General features: G+C 39.9%; 3 protein-coding genes across 3 annotated transcripts in view; 2 read left to right on the forward strand and 1 right to left on the reverse strand.

Annotated features, from left to right (window-relative positions):
- The first annotated feature begins 532 nt into the window (after positions 1–532).
- Positions 533–11,918, forward strand: HTRA4 (HtrA serine peptidase 4). The gene is made up of 9 exons (XM_004682466.2): positions 533–1,013; positions 1,435–1,534; positions 2,577–2,781; positions 3,852–4,046; positions 4,457–4,489; positions 5,772–5,886; positions 6,273–6,330; positions 7,699–7,794; positions 10,989–11,918. The coding sequence occupies exons 1-9, from the start codon at positions 533–535 to the stop codon at positions 11,152–11,154; spliced, it is 1,449 nt and encodes a 482-aa protein (XP_004682523.1). The 3' UTR covers positions 11,155–11,918.
- TM2D2 (TM2 domain containing 2) lies at positions 11,384–17,462 on the reverse strand. The gene is made up of 4 exons (XM_004682260.2): positions 17,167–17,462; positions 16,279–16,366; positions 14,734–14,849; positions 11,384–13,807 (listed from the first exon to the last, which is right to left on the reverse strand). The coding sequence occupies exons 1-4, from the start codon at positions 17,391–17,393 to the stop codon at positions 13,594–13,596; spliced, it is 645 nt and encodes a 214-aa protein (XP_004682317.1). The 5' UTR covers positions 17,394–17,462; the 3' UTR covers positions 11,384–13,593.
- A 361-nt stretch (positions 17,463–17,823) lies between these two features.
- The window catches only part of ADAM9 (ADAM metallopeptidase domain 9), a 72,425-nt gene continuing 65,789 nt past the window's right edge, over positions 17,824–24,459 (forward strand). Inside the window, exon 1 of the mRNA XM_004682261.2 lies at positions 17,824–18,090. Within this exon, the coding sequence (XP_004682318.1) occupies positions 17,994–18,090 (97 nt within the window). The 5' untranslated portion in view covers positions 17,824–17,993. The remainder of the gene's footprint in view (positions 18,091–24,459) is intronic.

Raw genomic sequence — 24,459 nt, forward strand, 5'->3', positions numbered from 1 at the left:
TGCTTATAAAGGTGTGGCATGAGTTTGTGTTTTGAACCAGTATGTTTCAGCTGTGAAATGCACTCTGTAAGCACTGAGCTGAGTGCATGGAAACTGTTACGCTTCTCGTTTTATGTGATCTAATTGGTATGTAGCAAAAAATAATTTTCTAAAACTGTTGTTGCTTGTTTTGTAATAAAACTGTGGAATACCGTAATATGGTGTATTTCCAATTGCTGACCTTTTGCCTTGGGTGGGTGATCTATTTTGTCCGTCTGTGCCCATTATTGGTTTTATGGGTTTCACGAGACAGGTTCCTGCTCAGTGTGGGGCTGGGGACTTCTCGTCACTGCCTGGGAGGGACCTAACCCGGGGTGGGGACAGATGGTGCTGGGTGTGTGTGTGAGTGTATGTATGTAGCGGTCTGCCAGGTTCTGCCCCTTAAAGCCGGGGCTGGTGGAGGCGGCATCCCAGCTGGGAGAGCGTGTAGCTCCTTTCAAAACTGGCGAGTCCAGGATACAAGAGCTGGAAAAGTAGGCGCCAAGTAGGAAGGATGATCAGACCACAGCTGCGGCCAGCTGGGCTCGGACAACTTCTCCTGCTCTGGCTGCTGCTGCCTCCAGCGCCCTGGCCTGCAGTGGACGCTAGGCGGTCCCGGTCCTCGCTGTCCTGCCCGGCGGTCTGCGACCCCACGCGCTGCCCGCCGCTACCCACCTGTTCGGCCGGGGCCGCGCCAGTGCTGGACCGCTGCCGCTGCTGCCGTGTCTGCGCCGCGGCGGAGGGCGAGGCCTGCGGCGGAGCGCTCAGCCGGCCGTGCGCTCCTGGGCTGCAGTGCCGCGCGCCACCCGGCTCCCGGCGCCTGGGGGACTCGGGGGTCGGCACCTGCGGCTGCCCGGCGGAGGGGGAGGCCGTGTGTGGCAGCGACGGGCGCACCTATCCCAGCCTGTGCGCGCTCCGCGCGGAGAACCGCGCCGCCCGCCTGCGGGGCGAGCTCGCGGCCGTGCCGGTGCAGAAGGGCGACTGTGCAGACCCAGGTGAGACCCGGCGCCGCGCGCGCTCATGCAACACGCCGAACTTTCTTAAAGAGCTTCGCTCACACACCTGGTGCGGGCTCTCCCCCGCTGCCTTTCATTTCAGGAATTCAACTCCAACTTCTCGACTTTCTCACTTCCTTAAGGTGCCTCTTTACCCGTCCCATGGGTTTCGTCCCAGTTCCCTCCCCGTCCCGGTTGCATTCCGTTTTCCCCTAAATAAGTTTTTATTTTTCCTACGGGGAGGCGGCCGGCTTCCTTCTAGGCACATCCTCAACGGAGCTGCAGTGACTAAGGAGGGGGAGGCCGGCGAGTGGAAAGAAAAGCGAGGGGAGAAGAGGGACTGAGAAACTGGAGCTAGAACGCAGGAGACTGTGTAGGAGTGAAAATCCCGCTGCGCTCCAAAACCGAGCCTCTCTTTCAGGGACGCGAGGAGCAGGCCAGCCCAGGAACAAGTTCAACTTCATCGCCTCGGTGGTGGAGAAGGTGGCGCCGTCTGTGGTTCACTTGCAGTTGTACCGCAGGTAAAGGTGATAGGATGAGGTCATCATCCACCTGGGTTGACTGTTTCTGAGCAGATGCTCTCATATAGGAAGCATTATTTAGCCCTAACAAGAAACAAAACAAACAAAAAAATCGGGAGGAAACGAACGTGTTCCAACCTGCTCAGGGTCCTTGAGCTAAAAAACAGAGGCAAAGGGCGCCCGAATTCCAAGCCTGGGCTCCTTACTGTCTTGCATGTAGATGGCTGGGTTTCTCTCTCCCCTACCTTCCCGCAGACAAAATTTAAGGCCAGAAGAAAGAGCTCGAAAGGCCAGAAGAAAGAGCTAGAAGGCATATTGCTTTATTTAAAAAAAAATTGTATTAATGGAGATTTTAAAAAATTGAAGTAACCTTGCACTATCTTAAATTCTGGTGTGCATCATTATACATCCATGTATATATATAAAATTCAATTTAGCAATAAAAGTCCAATTTTATCTCTCACCGTAGAAAGCATCTTGATGGTGATCTTGCCCAGCCTCTTCATTGCTTAGAGGAGTATTTTGTGCTATGTCACAAAGCCCGTGAATAGTGGAACCAAAGTAGTAACCAGACTTCTTTGATACCGTCTCCACCTTGATAATGTGGCGCTGGGTCCACATTTTTTTTATACAGAGTGGGGAACAGAAAAGGCAGATTTATTGAGATATAATGCTAGGAGAAGCAGCAGTGAGACAGGAGAGGTCTGCTGTGTTACTAAGTCCACTTTTGCATAATGTTATGATATTATGATTAACTTAGGCCACTTTGAAGTTGAGGATTGCTGCAATGAACAACTCTAAAGAAGGAGCCTCAGTGGAAAAGAAGCGCTGGAATCAATTTTAGTTTTGCTCAGATATGGTTCAAAGATGCTCAGGGCACTGTTTCTGAAGAATCTGGTTACACACAGAGAAAACACAGGCAGGGAAAAGTAAGAGAGAAAACTGGTGAAAGGATATGATACATATGAGGTTCTGTGTTTCTAGATTGTGGCAAAGCCCTGATTTTCCTGCCGCTGCTGATGCTGTTGTTTTCCTGAGACAGGTCACTTTTCAGTGGGGAGGAGATTCCTGCATCCAGTGGCTCTGGTTTCATAGTGTCTGAGGATGGACTTATTATTACCAATGCCCATGTCATCACCAACCGGCGGCGGATCCAGGTGGAGCTCCAAAATGGTGTCCAGTATGAAGCCACTGTTAAGGACATTGACCATAAATTGGATCTTGCACTGATAAAGATTGAGCCTAAAGTGAGTGTTCCAGAAACAAATCAGAGTCTGCATATATGGGGATTTTCATCAATTTTCTGTGTTCTTTCCCAACCACTCCCACCCCACCTATTTTCTACCTACTATATGTTCTTTTCTACTTTTTGTCCTTCATGTCCTCTCTCATTTATTTTCACACGGTATGCCTGTACACCCCTGTTAACTATCCAACAGTCTTTATTTCTCCTTCATTTCCTTCTTCTTCAGATGCTACCTCTGGAAAACTTATTTCTCTTCTGATCTTAGAAGGCTAGGAAAGATCAATGGATTTAAAGTCCTTGCTGCACAAAGTGTGCTTTATACACTAGCAATGTTGCCATCATCTGAGAATTTTTTAGAAGTACAGGCTCTCAGGTTCACCCAGGGCTACTGAATCTGAATGAATTTTCATCGCCCCCAGGGGATGTATATGCACATTGAGGTTTGAGAAACACTTCTCTGAGGGATATCCTCATCGGTTATTGCTTATTAACTTTGACTAAACTTTTTTTTTAAAGATTTATTTATTTATTCATACAGAACTGGGGTACAAGCCAGAGGTGCAGGGGCAGTGAGAGGATTCACCAGAGACAGAGTGGGGGACAGAACAGGCCCATCTACAAGTACACTGCTGAGGGTAGCAGTGGGCGGGTCAGGAAAGGTCTGCTCCCTTGTGGGTCAGCTCCAGGGCTGGGGATGGAACTTGCTCTGAAGTGGTTGCGTCTTGCTTGCAGTGCTGAGTTCTAACCTGTTGCACCACGAGGCAGGGCCATGACTAAACTTTTTGACCTGAAACATTGTTAAGTAAATTGCCAATGTTTGTGTTTATCAGCTACTTTAATCATGGCTTAAAGTAATTTGTAGAAGCAATTTTTTTATTTTAGAGGTGATCCTGATTACCTTTAACCAAGAGAATTTTGGGAGTTAGAGTTTGAGGAAGAAGCATGATAGTCATAGACCCTTGGATTTTACGTGGCAAAATAAAAGCTGTTATATATGTGTTATACATGAATTATATTCTTGATTTGTTTTTCACCTCTCTGTCCTTCCCATCTTTTCTTGTCCATGTGCAGACTGACCTTCCTGTATTGTTGCTGGGGAGGTCATCTGACCTGCGGGCTGGAGAGTTCGTAGTAGCCTTGGGCAGCCCATTTTCTCTGCAGAACACAGTAACTGCAGGGATTGTTAGCACTACTCAGCGAGGGGGCAAAGAGCTGGGGCTGAAGAATTCCGACATTGATTATATCCAGACCGACGCCATCATTAATGTAAGTCACTTGCAGGAGGAAGGGGGCCACCTCAAACCATAGCTATTGGCAGGATAGTGAGAAGAAGAACACTTCACGGTGCCTTGCATTCCTTTTGGCTTTTGGAGGATGTCCAAAGTTCTGTCAGAAACTTAAGAGAGGGATGGAATGCCACATTGTTAGATTTGAGGCTGTTGGCTGTGATTAACTGGCATTTGTGTTATTGGCTGGTCTCAGGGAACGCCATGGAGTTCACCACTGCAATAGAAGGTGGTGGTCCTCTTGCTGTTTTTCTTTAACGACACTGACTTCAGTGTTGGTGGCAGTAGGGGTACAGGAACAGGGGCTCGCTAGTTGGCAAACCTCTTTAGGAACTATGGGTAAATGACAGGGATTAAACTACTGATGACTTTTTCAAATCTTGTCTTCAGCACGGGAATTCTGGGGGACCTCTGGTGAATTTGGTAAGTTGCCATATTATTTTTTTTGCCACCTCATGTCTTCACCTAACTTACAAAGAGTTCACAAATCCCCCTATATACTCTTGTGTAGAAATTTGTAGTGTGATGCTTTTCTGTTGTTGCCTCTTAAGTAGATGGCTAAGAATTATTTAAGATCTATGATGAGTTTGTAATTCTGGCGTTATCTTGTGCAATGGGAAGTCTCAGGGTTTACCTATGCTTGCTTGTATCTTTCAACATAATTTTTGTTTCCATTGGATAGTTAAACAAAAGTCTTGGCTACTAAACCCAAATTTATATCAAGTGACCAACTACATCATGTAAGGGATATGCAGCATATGAACTGTCCTAATACAAAAGTACTTATACTCATTACTTCTCCAGAGTTTTAGTTAGGACCTGCTCATAGGTGACAGAAAAACCACAAAAAGAATCCATTGCTCTGTCATGGCTTTAATTCTCATATTTTATTCAGTATCTCTAGTGGAAACCCAGGGACTGTAGTTGTGAAAACATGAGTATGCAAGGCTGTTTGGTACAGTTTGCGATCATGTTTTGTCTCTTTGAGTTGATTATTTTTGGTTCCTCTTTACACTTTACCCATGTTTTTAGGAGGATGAATTGCATGTACAATTACTGAGCAGTTTTCACTCATAACCTTTCATGTAATTTTTGTACCTGCTTTCTCCATTAGACAATGGGCTTAACAGAGCAGGGATAAAATTATGGGCTTCACTCCAAACCTACTGAATTAGAATTTGTATCTTAATATGACCAGAAGTCTCTCTTTTCATTATCTAACAAAGGATAAACAATGATGAAGTGCATGAAGAGGAAAGTATTTCCCATTTTTATCATTAGCTTAGTAAAATTGACCAAAGGTCAAGCTGCTTATTCTTCTGAATAGTTTCATTGAAGTGTTGCTGAAAATCCAGCAGCCTTTTGCCTTTCCCATGTTTATTTTTGGTTTCATGTATAGAATAAGAAAGCAAATACTTTTTGTCCTCTGTAAAAATATAAACTCACCCCTTTAAAAATCAGTGTAATTCAGCAAAGTTAAAAATTAGCTCAAGATTAGAACAAATTCTTTAGCAGAAATTTGCATGTATGTTGGTCCCCTCTGCTAGCCAACGATCCTATTCCCTCTTTAATGTGACATTCATTGTCTGTTGAAGAAGCCCACATTTCCTCTCACCTCTATTCTGACCCTACCTGATGAGCTTTACTCCTTTCTTCACTTGTCTGGTTTGTGCAACTTAGCTGTGATAACCTCCTTGCTTACCAGGATGGTGATGTGATTGGCATAAATACACTGAAGGTGACCGCAGGTATCTCGTTTGCAATTCCTTCTGATAAAATCCGACAGTTCTTGGCAGAATACCATGAGCGCCAGTTGAAAGGTAAGGAGTGTTAGGGTTTTTTATCCCCTTCTTGTGCTTTTCAAGGGCACTGAGTCTTTTGTGGAGATAGCCATTTGCATTCTGTGGAACACAGAGTCACTGGTACCACTGAAACTACTCTTATCATAATGGTTTGGACTGCAATATTGGGGGACAAGGCACAAAATCAGGCATGAGTTATACCCTGAAATATTTTGATTGAACTGTTTTGGAAAGGGAACCTTGGGCTGGAGGTTATTGGAATTGCCTGTGCTACTGACAATCGTTATCTGAAGAACCTTTTGAAAAGGCAGCAATAATAGGATATTCTGTAACTTTTGTGTCTTATAAGCTTTCAAAAGGAAAGATGTCTGTTGTAAATATCATAATATAATTTTCCTTTCCAGGAAAAGCTCTTACACAAAAGAAATACCTGGGTCTGCGAATGCTGCCCCTTACTATGAAGTAAGCATGTGGTTGAATATATCTGGGTTGGGTTGTCCTCTTTTTTAAAAAAAAATTTATTTGTTTAGGCATACAAAAGCTGGGGTGTAGAACAAACATGAGGGGTCAGGGGTGTGTGAGAGGATTCATCAGAGACAGTGCAGCAGAACAGGAGATCTACTGAAATACACTGCTGAGGGGTGCAGCGGGTAAGACAGGAGAGGTCTGCTAGACTATGTGGGCTAACTCCTTGGCCAGAGATTGCACTTGTGCTGCAGTGGCTTTGGATAGCTTCATAGTGCTGAGATTGAACCCCTTGTGACACCAGGAAGCCCTGGGTAGGGTTGTTCTTATGAAAAAAAGCCATAGCTGGACAGTCTTAACTGGGAAGCTTAAAATCTGTAACAGTGGGTGCTTTTGTGACTGTAGAACCTGTTTAACACAGCGTGGATATCTGTCCTTGCCTGTGCTAACTTTGGCTGTATTTCTCAGTATAGTTGGCCCTTGAACTTTGAGGACCCACTTATAGTGGCTTTTCTTGTATACATATAACATAAAAACGTTTGCTTTGATAAATATGGAATAGTATTATAAATATATTTTCTCTTAAGATTTTAATAATATTTTTTCTAGCTTACTGTACTTGATAGTATATACTACATCTAACATAAAATATGTGTTATGTGAGTGTTAATATTATCTATCAGTAAGGCTATTAGTAGTTAAATTTTGGGAGAGTCAGAAGTTATATGTGCACTTTTGACTGTATTAGGGGAGGGGGTAGTGCCCCTATCCCCTATAGTTCAGGGGTTGGCTATAATTTATTTCACTGTGACTGTATATCCAGTGGGTCTAAGCACAGAGCCAGACTGGTCCCAGGAAGGAACAGGGATTGTCATTGACCATTATGAGCCCTGCGCAGAACAGAATGGTACCTACTGAGAGTTGGATGCTTTCACCAGAGCTCATGAGATTAATTAATTCAATATGCTTCTTAATAATGTTAAATAACAAAGAAACAGCCAAAAAATGAGAGTTCTAATGGGCTTTTAAAAATGAGTCATGAATGGGCAGCATCCCATCTCACTAGTAGAAAGGAACTCTAAAGAGCTATAGAATAGGAAATGTTTTTAAAAGCAGGACAAAAAATCATAATTAAAAAAAAAAAGGGATTATTTCAGGCTTAGGTCACCTACCTAGAGGGAATAAAAAAGGGTTATGTGGGATTAATTACCTCATTGGGACTAACCAGAGGCTTCCAAATCGAACAGGTAAGACTACATTCTTGAGGCAGGTTGCTTAGCACAAGTGACTCCATTATGGTTCTGTTGTTCCTTTTTTTTTTTCTTTTAAACAACCATCTGAGTAAACTCTTCTTATTTTTCTTAGCCTTCTTCAAGAAATGAAAAGGCAAGATCCAGATTTCCCTAATGCACATTCTGGGGTTTTTATATATGAAGTGATTCAAGGATCAGCTGCTGAAAGGTAAGAGAAACTCAAGCCTTTGCTTTTGTTCTTATTAGAAGTCTCCAGGTATATGTGTATGGGATCTAGACTAATATGTGGCTCCTACCTACATTTAATTTCCTTACCAGTGGAAATTAAACACTGAAGATGTTGCTGGTACGAGGCAGGGCCTGAATTTGAAATTTCACTTAACTTATTTAAATTAATAACCCAGAAGCAATATAAAATACTTGTCCACTATATATACTTTTTTTTTTTTCATTTTGGAAGAACTCCCTTCCACTTTAATCATTGGGTTGTATAAGATTGTTGTTTATAAGCATATTGGGTATATACTGTTTCTAATTTTCAAAGACTTATGAGCAAATAAAATCCTAAATTTATAATTTAGAAGCTATGTTAAAGTGATACTATTTTAGATATATTGAGTTAAGATCTATTATTAAAATTAATTTGTAAAAAATATTTAATGTAGCTACCAGGAACTTTGTTGTTTTGTATTTCTACGCACAGTGCTGATTTAGATTTGTGTACTTATAAAGGTTTTTTGTTTTTGGTCCATATAGCTTAAGAATTGATGATATGAGTTAATGGTATAAGTTTAATTTGCTAGGATTTCCCAAATCTACCTTTTTAGTATCTTAGTTATTAAGAATGCGAAGATTCCAGAGGATTAAAACTTTAGGTACAGGCCCTCCCTGGTGGCGCAGCGGGTTAAAGCGCAGCACTAAGAAGCTAAAGCCACTTCCGCATGAGTTCTATCCCCGCCTGCCCCGGAGGAGACCACATGGCGTGGCAGACCTCTCCTGACCCGCCCACTGCACCCTCAGCAGTGTACTTCGTCCATCTGCCTGTTCTGCTCCCGGCTCTGTTTCTGGTGAATCCTCTCACCCTCCGCATCTCTGGCCTGTACCCCAGTTCTGTATGAATAAATAAATAAATCTTTAAAAAAAAAAAAACACTTTAGGTACTTTAAAACATTTTTCTTTTAATTTTAGATGACAGTATCAAGGCCATTGCTAAGATCTGTGTAAAAAAAGCAGATTGGAGTAGCTCTCAAAGAAGTTGATTTACTATTGTTTTTAAATATTTACACTCCTGAGGGAAAAGGTGGCTTGTCCTACAATTATTCCCCAGGATCTTACTTTTCTAATATCCCTTTCACACTACTTATGTTTGTTCTTAAAGAGTTGTGTAGTCTGTTTAGATTATGATAACTCTCTTAATCGGGATAAGAATCTGTAAGCTTCAAAAATAGCTAAATATTAGGTCTCAAGTTACTAAGTTTGGCTTGTCATAGGCTTTTCTAGATTTTCTTAGTAACTGTCCAACTCCTCCACCCCCACCCCAAAGTTTATTTTTAACTTCTGGTTCAAGGCCAAAGCTTTCTTTCAGCTCTCCAAACCCTTGCTATGCAAAATATATGGGCTGTAGATCAGCAGCATTTATTATCAGCTGTAATTTTTTAGAAATGCCACTGACAGACCCTGCCAATGAATCAGAATATACATTTTAAACAAGAAAGATTTCCAGTGAAAAATCCCACAGTGAAATGTGGGATTTACTACGTGATGACATCATGGATAAACTGGAAATTTATTCTTTCTGGCTTCTAATTAGAATGACATCTAATTATGATGTTAATTACTATACTAAGAATTAAAATTTATTAAGCACTTACTGTATATTGGGCACAAGTGAACATGTTCTGCATGGTTGTTTGACCCCTAGTTGTCTTATATAGTTATTACAATAGAAACAGCTGTGTGGTAGTTGAACTTGAGTGATACTGTAAGTCAACAGAGATGTGGAATCCTAGCTTACCCCCAGCATCAGCCTGCTTTTTGGGCTGTTTTTCTTCTTTCTAAAAGGCAGAGGAATGGAGTGAATGGAAGATTAGGTTTTCAAGACTTAGAGGATCAAGTCCTGTTTACCCTTACAAGCAGTGCGATATGAGGAAGGTCATTTATCCTGGAACTCATTTCCTAGTATCTGGTTGCAGTTTGTATTCAGCAATAATTTGCATGCTTCTTCCTTTCTATTCACAGAACTACTAAATTCTCTCCTTGTGCACTGTTATCCTCCTGAGGTGTTCTTCTTCTAAAGGTTTTCCTTGTGTTTACTTGATCCTCAAACATCTGTTCATATCCTTTGGCTTGAAATTCTTGGCTCCTTCCCTCTACTTTTTTTTTTTTTTTTAATAAACTCACATATCATTCTTTTATTGGGCTTCCCATTTCTCTTAAAAGGTATCTCCTGGAGTCGTTTGTTGTTCTTCTACCAGATTAGGTTTTGACTTACTGAAAACAGTTTCAATCATACTGCTCAATTTGCTCTCTAGTTCTTTAAGATGAGACAAGTAAGTGGGCTTTCAAAAATCAAATTGACCTGAATGTAGCTGTCTGGGGAAAATTTATTGATTGAGCTTTTTATGTTTGCTGGTAAGGTTGAGGGAGTGTATTTGAGTTTAACAGAGACCAGAGTTTACTAGAAATTAAAAGCTAAATTCCCCATTCTAAACCAAATCCAGGATGGGAGATGTGAACCTCTTATATATTAGCTTTATTAAGGTAAACAGGATTGCTGTTCTCCAGGTGATTTTGCAGTATGTGTAGAATAGCATTTTATTTGGAAGGACTAAGCCTATTTCTGGTTGAAAAGAGATCAAAACAGGGTTCGCAAAAGCACAAGGGACCATGGTGATAGTTCACAGGTGATGTGGTCATGGGATATTTTTTTTTTTTTAAAAGATTTATTTATTTATACATACAGAAGTGGGGTATAGGTCAGAGGTGCAGGGGTGGTGAGAGGCTTCACCAGAGACAGAGTGGGGAGCAGAACAGGCAGATCGACGAAGTACACTGCTGAGGGAAGCAGCGGGCGGGTCAGGAGAGGTCTGCCGCACCATGTGGTCACCTCCCGGGCAGGCGGAAATCAAAAACAAGAGAAAGAGGCTTTAGTTTCTTAGTGCTGTGCTTTAACCCGCTACGCCACCAGGGAGGGCCCGGTCATGGGATATTTATGGGGACTACACCTGAAGGAAGAAATCAAATGCTATAAAAATATGAACAATGTAAAAAAGTCAAAAAATTAATAAAAAGAGACTGGATACCAGGAAGGAAAACAAAATGAAACAAAAACAAAATGAAAATACATCCTGGATGGGGGCTCAATTAACTTAGTCTTATGGTCTTTTTTTCCCTCCCTCCCAGCTCTGGGTTGAGAGACCATGATGTAATTGTCAGCATAAACGGACAACCTGTTACCACCACCACTGACGTTATTGAAGCTGTTAAGGACAATGATTTCCTTTCCATCATGGTTCGCAGAGGAAGTCAAACTTTGGTCATGACAGTCACACCCGAAATAATCTACTAAGTATCTTGTTTTAAAGAGAAACTGCATAACAAAACCAAAGCTGTATTACTTGATTTGTGTTGAAGATGTGCCAAAGATAGCAAGGGTAGTTTGAGAATCTCTTATAAAGAAAAATGAATGCTTTAAAGCACACACACACACACACACACACACACACATTTCAGGGAACATTAAATTGGGGGTTCTATACAGCTGCTAAGAAGCAAGTAGGAGGACATGGTGCCAGGAATCTGGGGAGCTGACAAAACTTTATTTAAAGATCAGAAACAATGGGAAAGCAGGCACAGTTACTAATTTAACCCTGACAAGAGCAAACGTTAGTAATTTCTCTGTAGTCACAAACTAGATATAACACCAACATACAGATAGAATAGATCTATCCACCAAATAACAAGAAACTACCTGAGTCCCAACTGCAAAGGAAATCAAATCTTTAATAATACTCCTTTACTTAATCAGCTTTTTAGGTTGTACCACATTTGCCTGGCTTGTGGATATAGAGGGATGGGCATTATTTAGATTTCAAACTGAAACTGACAACAGCAGATTATCAGAGGGGGTACTAAAGATCCTCCGGTTACCACTTTGAGTTAAATTGTTATGTAACTTTGGTCTCTAATAGCTGTTCTGTGAGAAGGGCTTCCACTATAACCATACAACAAATACTTTAATAACTTAGATGTTTACCTTTCTACCCAAGCTCCAACTTTTTGGCATTAGTGAGTTAAAGTCTGAAAGCTGTCAAAAGTTTTTTTTTTTTTTTTTTAAGAAAATAACTTTTGATGGGGTTTGTGCCTACCCTTAAGGGCATTTGAAACAAATCAAAACAGTGTGAAATGAGGCAGGATTTGTGGCTTAGAATAGTATTTTTTTGGGTGAGGTTTTAATATTTGTTTCTGTTTTCCACATTTGTCTTAGAGTGAGTTTTGAAAATAATATAGCATCTTTGAACCTCTAATTCTACGTAAACTTTTATGAATGTGTATTTTTCTGGGGAGGGAGTACAGTTTCTTTAAGATCCACAACAAAGAAGAACCTTTCACCTAGTACTGTTACAAACAAGGTTAAGGTCAGTGTGGTACAGAATATTCAAGAGAACAGAATGTTTTAATTTTTATACAGTTGCCACCATTTTTATAATAAGAACAGTAATCACGGACAATAAAGCCTAAAACCCTTAAGAAAGTTGCTTCAAAATGGTGAAGCATATCCAGAGGTTTTTAATTGTGATTCTTGATCTTTAAGTTGGTTATGAAACTGAGCAGTTGTATCTTGATGCTTTCTAAGATTTATGTCACCCTGAGTATTAGGCTTTTAGACTTGTCTGTAAAAGTCCCCTTTTACATTTGCCAGTTCTTTTCAAGCAAGATTACAAATGATGGGAACTAAGTTTTGAAAATCACTTATAATTTGGAATGTTTCCTTTTATTGCCAGTGATTTGGAATGCAAAAGCTTGGCTGTACCTCTTTCACTATGATTAAGCGATACTGGCTACAGTGAGAATTTTTGGCACCCTGCTTATTTTGACAGGATGTGTTCAATTTCTATTTGACCCTTTAAATCACATCCTAACTTTACCCAGTGGTCAGTAATAGTATCCTTTAGTAAGAGTCTGTTTTTCTTTCCAAGGGCATGAGACTTTTCATATTACCTAAATGTGAAGTTTTACAGTTACATGTATGAAATTTTTTTTTTTAATCACCTACAACTTGGACTCTCCAAATTGGTAAATACTAATTTTTAGGTAAGAAAATTCTTCCAGGAAGAAGTTAATTGCAATAAAGAAATTGTTTTACTAGCTCTAGAGCATTATGAGGGAGAAACAATAGGGTTTATCAGTGGGGTGGTTTGCTTTGAATATCTAGCTTTTTGCAAAACAATTATAACTTGGAGTTCCACTCTACCCACTGAAAAATCCAAACAGGATTCCAGGTTGGCAAAATGCATTCTGCAATTTAAATGAAAAAAGTTAGAATTTCAGTATATATTAAAATCCATGGTCATCTCCATTTCTGTTGAAGATTTTCACTGGTTCCGTTTCAGATCTCCTCTGCATGAAGACTCAGGGCCATGAGTAAGGTTAAAAATACTCACTTTGAAAGAAAAATTCACTTTGCTCATTCTGTTTCATCCACTTGTTCCAAAGGATTGAGGATAGTGCAACCTACTAATTAAGGAATATGGAAGTCCTCTTCAGCTGTTAAGTTAGTGACTGTATTCTGTATACAAGGAAAGGTGCCATTTGATTTCCACACTGTTTCCTTGTCATTTCTAGTCTGCAAGGTAAAATCTGGGCTGAAAATACAAAGTCACAAGAAATTTTCCCAATCAAACCCATTCTCTTCCTGATGTTTAGATCTGATATCAAGGAAGAGTTCTGAGCATGTAGAGATGAATTCAGAAGACTTGTCTCTCTGGGTTGTAAATAGCAACTCTTTTTAGTAAACAGTGCACCAATTGCTGCCATCACTTGGCATTAGCCCTCCAGTAATAAGCAAAATAAGGTCAACAAACCACCAAATCCCAAGTCCTCCAAGTGTCAACAGTTTCCCTACTGCTGTGCCAGTGTGTCCCAGACAGAAACGATCCACTCCAAAACATCCCAGGAAGAAAGAGTAGAGTAAAGTGGTTATGAAGTAATGTCCGGTATACCTAGACAAAAGAAATTAAAAGGAAGATGCTTACTACATGAAAAGGAAACACTTCATGCTGAATGAATTTAACCTAAGTAAAAGATGGTAGTAGCCCCACTATGGCCTCCTGTTCCCTTATCTCTCCAAATAACTTTAGTTGTCTGAGGGTCTCAAAGAGCGCCTGATGAAATACAGAGGGCTTATAAGAATATTCCTTTTATGCACAGTGTCTTGCTAATCTGAAAGTTTCCCAGACAAATGTTGAGTGTTTTAACAAACACTTTTGCATAACAGGCCTCTTGGTGGGAATAGAGTTGACCTTCCCATTCCCCCACTCCAGGCTCCTTTCCTGAGAATGTAGTTCTTATATAGTTCTTTAACTAAGTGTTGTCTTTCCTTAAATGAACACTGATCTCTGTGGCAACTGAAAATGGGAACTTCTCTGGCAACTGTGAGGACAGTTGCAGTTGCTCTAATTTCACCACTGAAGAGAGCCTCCATTAGTAAGTGGTTTATGAGTAAATTCTGTGCCACCAGGCAGAATTTATAGAAATGGCTCTAATTCTAACTTTAAGCTGATTTTCAAGGAAAGACATCATACTTTTCTTTATTACAGAATACTAAGACTGTTTTCATAGCAATGTTAGAGCTAGATCATCTGGTCTAAGTCCTTCAGTTTACAGACAATTACAGACGAGGACATGGAGACTCTGCATACCCAAAGGCACCTAGTTTACTGGTGAAAGAGACATTTAGAATTTATGGCCTCTAGCCTCAAGTCCATTGTCCTCTTCACTGAAACTATTATGCCCCTGTACATGGATCAGACAGAGTAGTAATACTGCCCCTTTCACATTAAGGTAAAAGAGGTCCTATCAAGATATGACTAAGACGGTAGGTCAACCTCCCTCCAAGGTCCAATTTTCTATTCAGAGTGACACTTACTTTATACAAGGTTTATTCTCACGTAAAAAGGTCCTAGGGCTGGCACACTCAATTCCATCTAGGGCCCGGCACTGAACTGAAGTGTGTTCCACATCACTGTAGGCCTGACCACCGAACTGTGGAACAACAACCAAAATGGAATAAACAAAAAACCCACTGAAGCAAATAACACAAAATCTGCCTTTATATTAACTAATTCATAAAAGTCAATTCAGGATAATACTTACTCCAACAAGTTGGAATTGAGTTAGGTAAAGTAGTGCTCAAGGGTAAGAAATATTTCCAGTGTTTTTACTCAGTCTATCCTAAATGTACACTGTATTAAATAAACTCTTTTATTCTCTTTATGAATGTTTTGTTTATGAATGTAGTAAAATTAAAAATTATAGTTTCTTTCACTAAATGTTATTTAGAATGATGGATACAAAGCTTTCATTGCCCTACATTTAGAGGTAAAAGAACACATTACCGAGCATTTGGGAATGGGTATTTAAAAAGTCAGTGTATGGTAGCTATGGTGCACGGCAAGGGTGAATGGTGGTGGGAATTCTATGGGGACTGCAACTGAGGGCATAACGCCAGCACTGCACAGGAATGAACAATGATGTCAAATATACACAGCTAAATAAATAATGTCGTCAGGAAAAGAAAAAAAAAGTGTTTCTTAGAGGTCTGTTTTATATGTATTATAAATGGACATAATTAGACAAGCATTCAGAGGATCATTTGATTCAGTTCTTTATGCAGATTATAAATGTTCCATTTCCAGCTAGCTGTAGTATAGGAGCAACTCAGTTTTTAATTAATATCGGTAATACTATGTGGTTTTTATGCAATGATAACTCAAACCTTAATCAATACAACCAAATTCATTATATTGAAAATATTTCTTTAAACATAACTGCAGTAAGGGGCTCTTATTACTATTCAGGTTTATTCCTCTATGTCTGACTTAATGCAAGAAATATTTTTCCACAGTTTTCTTACATCTGACTGTGTCTTGACCTGTAATTACACTGTGTAATATAACATAATGGTGAGCCAACAGTACGGAGGAGGTATGTGGACTTTGCTGGTTTTTGGGAGACTGAGTAGAAAATGTGCACAGAGGTTTAAGGATACTATTAATGGAACAAAATGGCTTCTTTCCATCCCAAGAAGCTATTGTTAACCAAAGACTTCTGCTTGAATACTTTAATCTCATTCAAAGCCATGACCCTATTTCCTAAGAACATGGTAGAAGTGCATGACTTGAAGGATACTGGGGGGTTGGGGGGGTGAGGGAAGAGGCCATTTTAGCATCTCTCAATTGTAATTACCCAAGGGCAAGGTTGGTCTGTGCACCTGGGTAGTTTTAGCACAGAAACAGTTTCTTTCTAAAGAAAATGTCTTGTTCAGAGACTACCCTGGCCATGCTGGAAATCCCCACAAGTAAACATTCTAATGAATTCTACAAAAAGGCAATTTCATATCCCTTATGCTTTTCTGTAATGGCATTTAGTCAGACTACTACTTATGGTAGAACTTGTTTATTAAAAAACCCACCTTGAGACAACCATAACCTAGTTCCTGGGATGCAGTTGTATTTCCAACATGATCCACTGGAGGGTCACAATCAATAAATTCATCAGGTCTGTAAATCAGCAGGAAGAACATAATCATTATCAAGTCTCTGCAAATGGATGTTCACAAGTTTAAAAACTGGAAAATGACAATTTCTTCAGAGGTCTTCTAGAATTTAATTTCAGTCTGACTCTTCCTTGACACGAGATAGTTTCGAGTAGACAACAGCTCAGCTATCCAAATGACTTTTCTATTAAGGGAATACGAATGTTTCTGGTCTTATTTCTTCTACATGGATTGTACTTCTGCCATGGCTTCATCTCTTCCCTAAGCCAACAATCATAAGGATGAGGGGGGCGGGGGGAATCAAAGCCAATGAATTCCTAATTTTCTTTCCGTTTCCTAAACGGTTTTGATTTAACTTAAAAGAGATGTTAAAAAAGGACTTAGTTTTGCAACGGTAATACTTTTTAATTTTTATGTTTAAAGGAAGTGTCTCATAGGCAGGGACGAGTAATAAATTCCACTCCTGCTTCACTCAGTACCACCATCTACGACGGCTACAGGGAGCAGGGCAGGGAAGGCACAACCTCACACCCTTCATTCGGAGGCTATTGATGTCACTCTTCCTAGTCCTTTTCTTTAGAGATCACAAAGGATCTGTCAGCGACACAGAAGATTTTCCTTCTGCACCTTTGAGAGGAGTGAGAGTTCTATCACGACAGTTACCTCCAGCACACTGACTACCAGGTCCTTAGCTAGAGAAGGTTTGGGGGGGTGGGGGGGAAAGTGGCCTACTTCCTCCCCCGCCGCCCAGCACCCGTAAATCCCAGCCCCATCTCCACCCGCCTCGAGGACTGCGTAGCTTACAGGTAAGAGCAAAGGATGACTGGAGAATGGGGGTCGCCATATTCCCAGCTCTGGGGGCCGGCGGAGCCCTCCGGATGGGCGGCGCCAGCGGATGTGAGCTCGGGCTCTGCGGTCGCGTTGTGCGAATGGCTCCGAGAGACACAATGCAGTAGAAGTAGATTCCCCAGTAGCAAAGCCGCCTGGCCGCACAGAAGTAAGTAACTCACCGGGCAACCACCCAGCACCATCCTCACGGGCCCAGTAGCGGAGCCCCGGCCTCAATCCCAACCCCGGCCCGGGCCGCCGACCCAAGTCCAGCCCGGTCCGGCCTCTCTGCGTAGCCCTCAGACAAACAGCCAATGGGTGTGCAAGTCGATGCTCCGCCCCGCTCCCCGCAGCCAATCCGAAAAGGCTAAGTAGGGGGGCGGGGCCGCGCCTTCCTGGTGCTTCTCTATTCCTCTTCTGGGTCTCACGCTCCTCCTTCTTTTGGTCCCGGCGCATCCTTCAATCGGATCTTCCACACCCAGAAGTGGGCGGGCTTGGGAGTAGAGTGGGCGGGGCGGACAGTGAGTGGGTGGGGCAGATTTAGGGAGGGTTTTAGAGGCCGAGATGGAAAGCCAGTTCTCCCGCCAGGGACGGAGTTTTTCCCTACGTCAGCGCGATTTTGCCCGAGCGCGATGTCAGGCTGAGCTCGGACACCAGCCGAGTTGCGTCAGTGCTGAGCGCGTGTTCGTTCCCGGGCGCGCGCACCCGGGCCAGTTCGGAGGCCCCGGCGGGGCTGGGAAATGATGGAGCAGGCTGAGGCAGAAGTGAGCGAGTGTTGAGTGGAACCTGCGGAATCTGCGGAGATGAGATCGGGCGCGGGCTCGCCCTGTGGGACTCCTCGCGTCCAGTGGCTGCTGTTGTTTGGCTTAGTGGGCCCAGTCCTCGGTGGGGTCCCGCCAGGTGGGTGTCCACCCCTTGGGTCCCTTGGGATTGCTGTTTTCTAGAACTGGGACTCTCGGAGTTAACCGGTGTTGACCGGGAGTGGGGAGGCCTGCCCTGGGGACTGGATTTGGGGTTGGGAGGAGGAGCCACTCCAGCTGAGTGTGAACGGTGCTCAGATTTGAGGCTCGGGATCTGGCGCCCCAAACCCTCTTGGCACTGTTCTCTTGTCTGGTTCCTGTTCCTGCTCCTGTTCGGCAGAGCCTTTTGCGGCGCGCCCTACCCCCATCTCGCGCAAAGCTAGGTCCCCCAGACTCTCCCAGTTCTCCTCTGGGTCTGACTGACCGACCTCGGAGAATCTGCTGAGAGTCGACCCGGTCGGTGCACGCCGAGGGTTGTGCCTATTTAAATTGCTTTGGGAAATTGAGCTTGATTTTGCTTGTAGAGTTAATGTCACTTGGAAAGAGAGAGACCGGGAGATGGAACTTTTATTCAGGTTATCATTATTGGACGTATATATGTAAAAATATGTTTTGTTGATTATCGCAGTAATCCGTAGGTCCACAAAGCTAAATTTAGCGATGGAATAGCTAGGAGGCTCATTTTTTATTGGACCATTTTGTTGTAGTAAGAATGCTTTTTGAAAACAAAGTGCTACGTTTCTATAGCCAGTCTTTTATCTGCATTTTTACTGGGCCACTAATTAATCTTAAATCCGGTCAAAGAATGCTTGCTCTGCTTACTCAGTATTGTCGTAAGAATTAAGTCATTTATGTGAAATTCCTTTCAAATGGTGACACTCCACTACTTTTAAGTATGCAAGGTATTTGTATTGGAGATGCCTAAATATAGTGGAAACAAATCACCAACACTCTGGCATCTTTCTGGAAACAACTTTATTTATTTTGACGCTTGTATGAAATTATTGTTTGCATGGCTGTATTTTCTCTGTCAGTAGCAGAGTATCATGGAAAATGGATAGTGGTTTACCTTTTTTTTTAAAAAAAAAAACTAGTTCATTACCTTCAGTGTTATTCAAAGGTGATGCTGAAGATTTCAGAGCAGGGCTGCTGACCTTTAGGAAACTAATTACATTTTAATCTTTGGCTTTTTTTTTTTTTCAGTTACATAAGTTTTCCCCATTGTGGGAATTTTGAAGCTCTACATACTGAAACTTTATTGAACAGGAAGCTACCAGATCTTTTCTGGTTAAGACTTTGCCTGCTAGTCTAAATGATTAACGTTTAACTAATATTTAAGGTGAAATAGATGATATATTTAGGGCTTTGGTAACTGATGATCTGTGTTTGCAAATATATAGGACTGTATTTGTAGTGTTAATATATGTATTACTGCATACCTGTATATAGATGAGTGAAATAGCCTTAAGTTTTTCAGCTGTAGCTTTAACAATTTGAGATCAGTCCTTCATTTAAGCATGTGTATGCTTTCAGAATTTAATCAACATTTATTAAATTCCTGTATACACCTTACTGCATGCTTGTGAAGGGATAAAGAGTGACCAACTATGTTAAGTCTACTTGAGAGATGTTGGTTTTACAAAGTGATTATTTGAACTGATGTATACTGATGAATGTTCAAGTGAAGGCATGGGGATAGGAGAGCATTCTAAGCAAAATAAAGAGTTTTTGCAAGAGTGTGGAGGACTGAAAGGACATAAATTATTGGAGAATGATGACAGTGTTTCCAGGAAATTTTTATGAAAGACAAACAAAGAAAAAACTTAAGGAAGTTGGTACCAGTTAGGAAGAACCTTCGATTCTGTGATAAGGGGTTTGGACGTTAGCCCATAGGAAAGCAGGGCATTGAAGGCATTAAAGTAGGAATGTGACAACTAGATTTTTGGTTAAGATGGAGAACAGAGTAGAGGAAGGAGAGACTAGAGAGGGGTGAGATCATTTAGAAGTCTTTATTATAATATGAAGTGAGTCAACTTAATTTCCTTGGGGAATTTTTCTGAATAAAAGTTTTGCAATACAGGAAGGATGTTTGAGCCATGCACTGAAACATTTTCTACTGGTCAAAGAGGCATTCCAGAACATAATACTGTTCATACATCAGTTACATTAGGTGAACAGGTCTGGTAAAATTTTCATTACTGGTTACAACATTGTGTCAATGGGGAAAGTCATACAAATCCCAAGTAGCAGACTTACAGTAAACTTTTTATTTTATTTTTTTAAATGGGGCTGACAAAGGTAACTTTGTATTGTGAAAAATAATAAGGGGTATTGGATAGTAAACTTCTAACAATTTACCCCTCTAGGGTAGTAATTATGATGCATAGGCCTAAGATTTATTAAAAAAAAAAAAAAAAAAAGACCAGCATTCTAAACAACATGAGTTTTAAAGCTTGTACATGGTAAATCATTGTAAAGTGAAGTTAGATCCATACTAGTTTTATTTTTAGGTGTTAGCCAATCATTTGAATTTGGTATGTTTGTGCTGCATAGGAACTTATAAATCTTTTAAATTTAAGTATAACTTGGTTTTAAACAATTAAGTGGGAAATAAAGTATTTATAATAAAAATATATACAAAACAGTTTTTGGATTCCAGAAAGTTTTCTAAAAGCACTTTAAATTTTACCTTACCTTACCAAAACTGACTTTATATTTGTTCTTTGTTAAATGTTGTTTTCGCTTATTATAAATTTGCGGAAAGAAAGTAACTGGAAACCTTTTCTTGACATTTCTATAAGCTCAAATATCTGACGTAGTTTCATGACATTTCTTTTATCTCTTTGATACCTGGAATATACCACAGTCTTGGAGTAATGCCATTCTTTCAGTCAGTGTTAAATGGCTGCCTCATTGGTAAAATCTGGGCCTCTTGTTATTTCAGTAACTAATGCCCTACTACCTTTGAAACAGGTCTGACTTGGACCTAACTAATGTTGAACTGTACTTTGAATTGTGTAATCATAACCCTGTTTGTATTTTGCTAGATTATCAAAGTTTTTCATTCTGTGACAATGTTATTTTGGTCAAAGTTTTCCAAAGTGATCATGTGCAGAATACTGCTTATCTCCTATCTTTTGAGAATAATTAGGGATCCTGAGAAATTAATTTGGTCAGTTTTAAAATATGCATTATTTTGCATGTGTTTATATTTGCCTTAGTATAAGAATGAGAATATTTCAACATTTAACAGGTAATGATAACATCATCTCCAAACATTGTGTCCTGCTTTAGGACAGAACCCTATCAAAGCAAGGGAAAAGAAACTTTCCCTTTGCAATATTTTTTTCTTTTAATGAGAATTTTCATCATTTATTTCATTTTAGGATGATTTTCTCTGCTTTCCTTTAGTCTCTTTAGAACTCTCATGCAATTATATTCTTCCTGTAGACCCTGCTTCAGAGAAGCTTCTCTGGCACATTAGCATCCTGTGTGACTATACCCTGGGCAGAACCACCAATCTTAGGTGCTTGAGAGGAATGGTTAAGCAGTCAATCGCATAGCAACACATGAATTACAGCACTGCTACTAATATGACAAATGTGTGGGTCATCTGGACTTATGGAAAAGAGATATAAAAGTTAGGCATAAAATTAAAGCTTATTTTAAGTTCTACATGATAATGACAATTATTAAAGCTTTGATTAACTATAAAGATCAAAAGTGGTAATTTACTCAACACACACACACATATATTTTAAGGTAACACTGGTTTACAACAATGTGATCACAACTCCTCAGGTGTATGCTACCTTCCTCCTGAGATGTGTGCTGTGCTATCCATCCACCAATGGACACCTAGTCTTCCATCATTGCATTGCCTCCTCCTCCCTTTGCTCTCTACCCTTCAGCTCCTTCTTGATAGTCTCACTACCTCCCGTCCCCCCACTTTATTTTTTGTTTATTTATCAAGAGAAACTATTCCTTATAACCAAATATTCATGTTTCATAGTTTAGGAACACAAGTCAATGACAAACTTCTATGGAAGTCAAGCCAAAGAAATCATTTATGTTCCATCTATCCTCATTTCCTCAAAACCTTTCTTGAAATAATATTTTCTATAAAAATCTGCATGTTTACTCTTTTTGTTCACCCACAGAAAGCTTCAAGCCCCAGGGATACAGTGAATGTTCCAGCAATATGAAATTAGGGCTGCTTGTCTAAAAGACTGCCTATCTGGGTTTTTGACCAAGCCCTGGCCTTCAGAATAGTTACTCTCCCCAACATGGCCATCCTTATACACGGAAGGGGAAATGAAAAAGTGTTTGAATTGTGCCCTGGCAGCCTCAATTTTATAGTCAGATTGTTAGGTTTGGTTTTGGTTCAGTTTGTTTGACCCTTGTTTTATTTCTCTAGATCCCACATATAAGTGAAATCATCCGATATGTGTCTTTCTGACTTATTTCGATTAGCATAACACCCTTCATTTCCAATCATGTTGTTGTACATGGCAAGAGTTCATCTTTTTTAAAAATAGCTGAATAGTGTTTCATTGTGAATATACACCACATCTTCTTAATCCATTCATTTGTGGTTGGATACTTAAGTTGTTTCTATATTGACCACTGTAAATAGTGCTGTGGACATAGGACTGTACTTTCAAATTGTTGCTATACCTGTCTACATTCCCACCAAAAATGTATGAGGGTTCCTTATTCTCTACATTCTTGCCTACATTCATTGTTTCTGTCTTTTTGATATGGGCCAGTCTCACCGATGTGAGGTGGTTAACTCATTGTGCTTTTGGTTTGCTTTCCCCGATGATAAATAATGAGTATTACTCTTGTGCCTGTTGGCTATCTATATGTAGTCTATGGAGAAAGCTTATTGTTGAGTTGTATGAGTTCTTTGTAGATTATGGATATTAACCCCTTGTCAGATATATGATGTGCAAATATATTCTCCCATACCATGGATAGCTTTTTTGTTTCTTTGGCTGTACAGAGCATTTTAGTTTGATATACTGCCATTTGTTTATTTTTGCTTTTGCTTCCCTTCCTGTTGAAGTGGGGCCCCCAAAGACATAACTGAAGCAAATTCATAGAGTAGTTTATGTTTTTTTCCTAGTTATTTTATAATTTCGGGTTCTATATCCAATTTTTAAATATATATTTTAAGTTCTCTTTTATAAAATGTGGGAGAGGAGTGTAATTTCATTCTTTTGCATGTAGCTGTCCAGTTTTGCAAATACCACATGTTAAGAGATCTTCCTTTCTCTGGAGTATACTCTTCGTCCTTTGGCATATAAGTTATTTCTATTGGTCTATTCTATTGGTCTGTGTGTTTACTTTTATTTCAGTATCATATCGCTTTGATTATTTTAACTTTGTAGTATAGTTTGCAGTCTGGGAGTACACCTTTTTTTTTTTTTTTGGGTTAAGATTTCCTTTGCTGTTTGGGTCTTTTTTGGTTCCATATATATTTCAGTTATGTTTGTTCAAATTTCTTTGAATAATACCATTGAAGCTTTGATAGGGATTGCATTGAATCTGTGTATTGTTTTGGATAAGATGACCATTTTAACAATATTAATTCTTCTTATATTCTTATATTCTTCTTATATTGCTCATGGATATTCCTTATCCATGAGCAAGGAATATCTTTCCTTTTCTGTGTCTTTTTCTATTTAAGTTAATAATGTCATACAGTTTTCATTTACAATTTCTTCAATCCCTTTGTTAAGTTTATTCCTAGGTATTTAGTTCTTTTGATGTAATAGTAAATGGGATTGTTCTCTTAACTTTTTTCTCCTCTACTTTGTTTTTTGCATGTGATATGCAGGTGATTTTTGTAGATTGCTTGTACTGCAGCAATTTATTGCATCTAACAGCTTTTTAGTAGAGATTTTTAGGGTTTTCATATTTTTATATATTACATATACATAAAATGTCATATGCAAATGGTGAATTTTACTTCTTCTTTCTAATTTGGATTCCTTTTTATCTTCCTCTTGCCTACTTGCTCTGATGACAATTACTAATACTCTGTTGAGTAATAGTGGTGAAATTGAATTGATCTTAAAGGAAATATTTTTAGTTTTTCACCACTGAATATGCTAGCTGTGGATTTTTCATATATGGTCTTTATTATGTTGAGTTATATTTCTTCTATTTCAATTTTTGATGGTTTTATCATAAATGGGTATTGAAGCTTTTCAAATGATTTCTCTGCATTTACTGATTTGCTCATAGGGTTTTTAGCTTTTGTTGACATGGTGATTGCATTGATTGATTTTTCAGATGTTGAACTATTCTTGCTTCTTTGGAATAAATCCAACTTGTCATGATATATAATACTTTTAAAGTATTATTGAATTCAGTTTGCTAATATTTTATTGAAGATTTCTGCATCTGTATTCATAGGGATATTAGTTTGTAATTTTGCTTTTTGTGAAGTACCTGCTCACTT

Source organism: Condylura cristata, unplaced genomic scaffold (assembly GCF_000260355.1).
Source record: "Condylura cristata isolate star-nosed mole 26May11 unplaced genomic scaffold, ConCri1.0 scaffold00014, whole genome shotgun sequence".
Lineage (NCBI taxonomy): Eukaryota > Metazoa > Chordata > Mammalia > Eulipotyphla > Talpidae > Condylura > Condylura cristata.